The 6,439-nt window shown below is 46.5% G+C and overlaps 1 protein-coding gene across 1 annotated transcript in view; it reads right to left on the bottom strand.

Moving 5' to 3' along the window:
* Nucleotides 1-6: 6 nt before the first annotated feature.
* Nucleotides 7-6,439, bottom strand: part of LOC104406273 (zinc finger homeobox protein 3-like) — a gene marked incomplete at both ends in the record, with an annotated part of 96,430 nt that continues 89,997 nt past the window's right edge. Inside the window, 2 exon segments of the mRNA XM_010015207.1 lie at nt 7-101; nt 3,865-6,439. The exon segment at nt 3,865-6,439 is cut by the window's right edge and continues 2,891 nt beyond it. Coding sequence (XP_010013509.1) covers nt 7-101; nt 3,865-6,439 — 2,670 coding nt within the window.

Genomic DNA, 6,439 nt, shown 5'->3' with positions numbered 1-6,439 from the left:
GGCCGGAGGCTGCTTATTTGGTAATCCAGAGGTGGGGAGGCCGGGCGAAGGGACGCTTGTGCTGGGCAGGCCCATCAGGTTGGGTTTGGGAGAAGTTAAAGCTGCAAGAAGGAGGAGAGAGAGGTAAGCAATCACTCGGCGCTGGGCAGGCAGAAAGCACAAGGTGCGACAACCGCTCCTCTCCCCGCTCTCCCAGGCCCCATGACGTGGGGATGTGCTTGTCGGTTCCCATCACCTGCAGCACAGAGACACCCACCAGCCGCCCGGTACGCTCAGCAGAGCTATTGCTTTACTGACCCCTCTGCAATTCCCAAATGATTAACAGCTGATGTCAGGGATGGGCACTTTTCCTATATCTGCACTAACTGGTCCTTTGGCCAAAGAACTCCAGTAGGAGGAAGGTGCTATGCTGAATGCCGCAACGCTAGATGCTGACAATCTTGTTACAATCTCCACAGATTAGAAAGTCCCACTCACAGCAACTGGAGAGGACTGAACAGCCTACATCTAAGTTATTCTGTCCTTATTAGGTGAATGTTCACCAATCCACAAACCTCTGATGCAACCCCTTCCTTCTTTCCAGGGTAAGAGGCTTTGGGTGAACAGCTTCTGGGTAATTATTTCAGTTTGCATGGTATTCACACAAACTCCAGGGCAGGAACATCGTGTTTGGGTGGAATTGAAAGGGTCACAATGCTTCCTCACAAAGGAGATGGATTAATGGTGGAATGTGAAGTCCATCAATTTTCCCAAGAGCAGGAATAGGAAGGGAAGCATGCCAGCAGAGCCATCGCTGTGAACAGGGCAGGCAGCGATTCTTGGCAGGGAAATCCAGCTGCTACGGAGCTCCTTTGCCTTGTAAAGGCAGTGTAAAGGAACTCAAACACAGCTAGGGGTTGGGGCCAACAGTCTTCAGGGGCTGGCCTGTTGCAGGACCCACTGGAGGGCTGGGAGCAGGGCAGCCAAGAGCCGAGAGTTCAGCCATGGCTGACGCAAAGCCCATCAGAATCCTGCATCTGATCCTGATGCAGTATCAAGACAATAGTGATTTGTGAAGGTACGAAGTGTATGAAGTGAGCCTCCACATAGCAGCCTTGTAGATTTCAGATAAGGGCATATTATGGATAGATGCCATTGAAACTGATGTTCCCTAGCTGAACGCTCCCCAAGAGGTTCAAGTGCAGAAGCAGCAGCTAATTCGTAACATTCCTGGATGCACAGCCTTATCTGCTTCGACAGGCTTTGAGCCGAGATGGCCTGACCTTTGGAGCTTTATCTAAAGGCCACAAACAGTCTGTTTGACTTTCTAAATAGCTTAGTCCTGTCTAGGCAGTCACTGATTGCTTTTAACATTCATAGTACGTAGCCCCATCTTCCCAGGACACATACCGGTCTTTGGAGGAAAATAAAAGCAACAATATAGATTGAAGTGCAAAAAAGTAATTTTAGATCTTGTAACAAATTTGGGGTACTAAGCAAACAGCACAGAGCTGTCTGCGATAGGCTGACAACACAGTTTGCCAAAGAGATTCTCTTTGCCTAATTCTGTCCTCTGAAACAAGACCTTAAGGCTATAACAGAAGTAGCACATGAAGAAGTCCTGGCATTGAAAGATGCCCCTGGAGTGTGTAGCTAGGACTAGACTCAAGGAGCAGAAACGGGCAGCAGCCCCAAACAAAAGAATTTCTAACAGCAACTGTTTTTAAAAATGGTTTAATTACAATGACCTATCCCTCAACTGTAGTCAAGAATAATTTTACTTTGCTTTGGGAGTCGTGGGAAGAGTTCTGTAACTATGTGAAAAGCCTCACAGAGGCCCTAATTCCCAGCAGAAAGCTTTTTCAGATCCCCCAAAATACAGTGAAATTTAACTCTTCTTCATTTGTCAACAGAAGATACTTCAGAGACAAGCACCAATGGAGAAAAAAATGAACACAGCCACTTCTAAGGGGAGGGAAAGAAGTCTGTTTTGACTCATGGGTCTCTAGTGCTCTCTTTAGGGTGTTACACCTGAAGTGTGTTACACCATAGACACACTACAGGCACTAGTGATGTGATTTACAGTGAGCAGCTCAGTAGCCAGTCCCCCTGTGAATGTCAGATGAGCTGCTCAAGATCCATGTAGCTGCTCACACTGGCTACTAATCTTCCGTCTAAGGCTTTGATTTGCTTATCCAAAGATTTACCTCCTGGATGACAGAAGAAGACGGCAATTTTATTAACATGATACAACCATGTTACCTGGCAGCATCTGCACTGAGTTTTTCAATCTGTTGAAAAAGGAGCTTCAGAGTCAGTCTGCTGAATAAAAGCATCAGAAAGTCTTTTTGGAGATTGAGTTTCCGATTAAGGAGCTGGGAAGAAGCTCAGATCCTATTTAGGCTTCACTCTATGGATTACAACTTATCATTAGCCAATCAGTTCAGAACAGTAAGAGAAAGTTACCATTTCAGCAAACATGATTTTCAGGAACACGCAAAGACAGGCTGCTTTATCGAGGAAAAAGAACAAAAAGGATTGTCCATCAGGCTTTTACTTTTTGATACAAGTCAGCTCAGTCCCACACCTGTATCAGAGGCTGGTCAAGTGACCTGTTAAAAGCATGTCCTCAGTTTCCATTCTTAAACCAGTTGTTTCTCTTGAAGCCGCCAACACCTTGCTGCCTGTTTCCGAACCTGGAGAACCCTCGTTCTGGAGAACTCTCTTATCATTATTATTTCTAATAAATGCAGACCTCCACTGCTACAGAGCAGAAAACAAGTGACATTTGGTGTAACTGCACCAGGCATTAGGGTGCCACAGGCTTTCCAGCCCGAGACAGACTAAGCCTGTTGTGGAGACAAGACACTGGTATCAGTTCTTGGGATATCTCTATAAACATAGATCAGCCCTGGTGAAAGTTAACTTGAAAAAGGATCATCAGAAGCAAATAGTGAAGTCTTCCAAGTGAAAGCAAGTCTTGGAGAGAACATCAATTAACTCTGTTATGAGTGTAATTCAGACAGAGGCATGTCCCTGGGATGCCATGGATGTAGCAGGGGGGAAACAAGGCTCTTGGAGCAGGTTTTCTAGGCCACTTCTAGTCTACTGAGCAGTATCTTCCACCACCAGTGTTTGCGATAGATCTTACACCCTCCACCTTACGTGTCCACCAGGTACAAGGGAAAGGAGCATCCTCAGAAAAATGAAGTCCATTATCTGGGATTAGGCCACCCAAAGGACTGTGCCAAATTTTATTTTTATGTAGTATTGTTGACAAAAACGTTAGTAAAATACAAAGTGGATACGACCCATGACTACACCGCTGTTTGCTGAGAAGGTACTTTCAGGTTTTACCCAGCCATGAGTTAGAAACCAATCCACAGCTGCACTGGGATTAGTCCTGGAGGTCACCATAAGGATGTTACATGAAGATGCTCCAGGAGTCTGTCACCAGTGCCACCAGGCACGTCACACTTTTCCCTAGAAACAGTTCACAGTTAGTGGAAATTTAGGATGGCACTACATAAACTGAATTTAATAGCAAAAGGAAAGGTATAATGAACAATGCATTCAGCACATTAGCCCTTCTCCTGTTCTGCTTGATAAAGCCTTTATTCTTCATTTCCTCGAAGGTGCTTCTGCATTTTAGCCTGTGCTAAGGAAACAGAAATACACAAAATATCTACATCTTGCTCTATTTCAGACTTGGCTAGAAAACCCACATTCAGGAATTAAAAAATAAAATACCTATTGCTCATTTGATGTCCAATAAATATGCTCCTCTAAAGGGCCATGTTTCAGTCATTCCTCAAGGGAACATCTGCTTGTGCTAAAGACGTCTCAAGCTGTGTCTCTGAGCAGTGTGATAATATCCATACCCACCTGTGTTGGATGGAGTGAAGCCTGGTAAGGATGGGCTGTTGAGGCCTGGGAGCAAGACTGGAGGGATGCCCTGTAGTGCTGGGTATGCAGCAGGAAGGTTAAGAGCTTGTAAAGGGGTGTTATCAAACATGCCCTGCTGTTGAGCTGCCAGACCAAGAACCTCATTGGCTTTTTTGATCCGGTCCAGCTCCTGCTGAGCCATCAACTGACGTACAGTAGCTGGGTCAAAATACTCCTTTTCCTTATCCAACTGGCTTCCAATGGTTTCTTTAACTTTGGAGATATGCTGTTGAGAGAAGATATGGTCACGTACAGACAGTCGAGCGCTGTACTTGATGCCACACAAAGTGCACTCTGTTTTGGGTCCCTCGTAACTTGTTTGGTTTATACCAAAATGCTTGGCCATGCTGAGTTTGGACTTTTTCTCCTTTGCCCTAGCATTCTGGAACCAGACCTGAACAACTCTCTTTGGCAGTCCAATGTCATTGCCCAGGACCTCACACTCCAGCATGGTAGGTGTCCTGTAGTCATTAAAGCATGACTTAAGAACTTTCAGCTGGAGATTAGTCATCTGAGTGCGAAAGCGTTTCTGCCCAGGCCGATCCCCACTCTCTCCAGACTTGCTAGCTGAACCACTTGCACCAGGGCTGGGTGAGCAGGGGTCTGCAAGGCTGGATGTTTCACTGTAGTCCACAGTACCTTCATTATCGTACTCTTTGCTGTAAAAGCTGGGAGCTGGGCTGACCAGGCCAGAAGACAGCCGATCTTCATATTCAGACATTGCTATCATGGCAGCTTTTGTGAGACCCTCACTGGGTCCCGATGTTGATTTGGTTTCGGTTGCAATCCCTGTAGCACTATCATTGTCTGCATTCCCTTCATCTCCTGTTGTAGTGTCTGTGATTGCAGTGTTAACAGAGGAGCAGTCATCATTGTCCAGCTTTGTTTGGTCAAAGCTCAGATTGACTGAGGACATGGAGGGACTCTCAAAGTCTTCCATCCCTTCCACCTTGATGGAGGATGGACTCAGCAGAGTTCGAGGTGACAGTTCCATGCTCTTGTTCACTGGGGAGAGAGGAACACTCTGTCCATCACTGCTTGTTGGTGGCATGTGGGAAAAGCTTGCTCCATCAAAGATATCTCCTTTCATTTGCAGTCCCCCATCACAATCCAAGAGCATAGCAGACAACGTCAAGTTGTAGCCAGCTCTCTTGGCCTCATGCCAGTGACGGGATCGGATATGAGCTTCCAAAGCTGTCTTTGCTTTAAAGAGAGCTCGGCAGAAGGGACACCGTCTATGGGCTTGGGCAGGCCCTACGGCTCTGAACTGCCCCTTTCTTTCCCGTGCACGCGTGTTCTGAAACCAAACTTGCACCACGCGTTTCTTCAAGCCCACTTCATGAGCGATGTGATCCAACATTTTCCGTGTTGGGTTGGAGTCGAGCAAGTATTTCTGATAAAGAATTTCCAGCTGCTCTGGGGTAATAGTAGTCCTTAGACGTTTATCCCTTTGTGGTTCTTCTCCTCCAGTCCCACTGTCATTTTCTCCAGGACTTGCACTGGCCTTTTCCTCCAGCTTTCTCTTCAGTGTGTTCATTGTGGATGTTGGAGTTGATGGTGAAGTGGCTGAGCTTGCTGGAATCTGTGGTAATGTCCCAGATAGCAGCTGGCTTGCAAGTAGTGGATTACTGGGATCAAAAAGCATGAATGGCATATCCAGGGTTCTGTCCAGGAATGGGGGGTGGATAAACTGGTTCTGTGCACTCAGAAAATGAAGCTGCTGATGCTCCTGCCAATGCTCAAAGGAAGGAAATGCCAGCTTACACTGATCACACTGGTATGGGATTAGCTGAGGAGGTAGGTTTGCCAGCTGTTGAGGAGTGGATGTGTGAATGGGTTTGAGGGAAAGATGTGAGAGCTGAGATGGACTTGGGCTTGACTGTGACAAGGAGCACTGAGGGGGTTGAGGAGGGGGAGGTGGCTGTTGCAATGAAGAAGGGGAGGATAACTGTGAAATCTTTTGGTGTGCTGAACTTGTCTTTTGTTCTCCTTGGTCCTGTTGCTGCTGAGACTCTTGCTTTGGTTGCACTTGCTTCTCTTGAGTTTGGTTTTGCTGTGTACTTGGAGGTTCAGACTGCTTTGGTTTCTCTTCTGTAGCTTCTGCTTTAGAACTATAGGTGGAGGAATCATCTGCCTCTGCTGTGAGCTGCAGAAAAGCTGAGGAGGTTGCATTGGCTGAAGATGTAGGTGTGCTGTAAGCTTGTGAGGGCATTGGTGTGCTGCAGGAGGAACTGGTTGGAGTTAAGAGCTCCATTGCATCCATAGAGTCTTCATTCTGGCTATCATCCTGTCCATCCTCATCCTCATCTTTATAACAAAGCTTTTTCTGGTGTTTAATGAGATCAAAAATGCGCTGAAAGACTAGACTGCACTTTTTGCATTGGTAGTTCAAGTTGCTTGTTCTAATATACCTGTCATTCGTAAGCTCCCGTCGTTCCCCGTCTTTGCCATCTCCCTGATTCTCATAGTTTTTCCTAGCCTTCTGACGGGCATTCTGGAACCACACCACTATAAC

The sequence above is a fragment of the Nestor notabilis genome, unplaced genomic scaffold (genome assembly GCF_000696875.1).
Source record: "Nestor notabilis isolate BGI_N333 unplaced genomic scaffold, ASM69687v1 scaffold16595, whole genome shotgun sequence".
NCBI classification, from domain to species: domain Eukaryota; kingdom Metazoa; phylum Chordata; class Aves; order Psittaciformes; family Psittacidae; genus Nestor; species Nestor notabilis.
The sequence above is the reverse complement of the archived record's forward strand: the minus strand, read 5'-3'. Positions and strand labels throughout refer to the sequence as shown.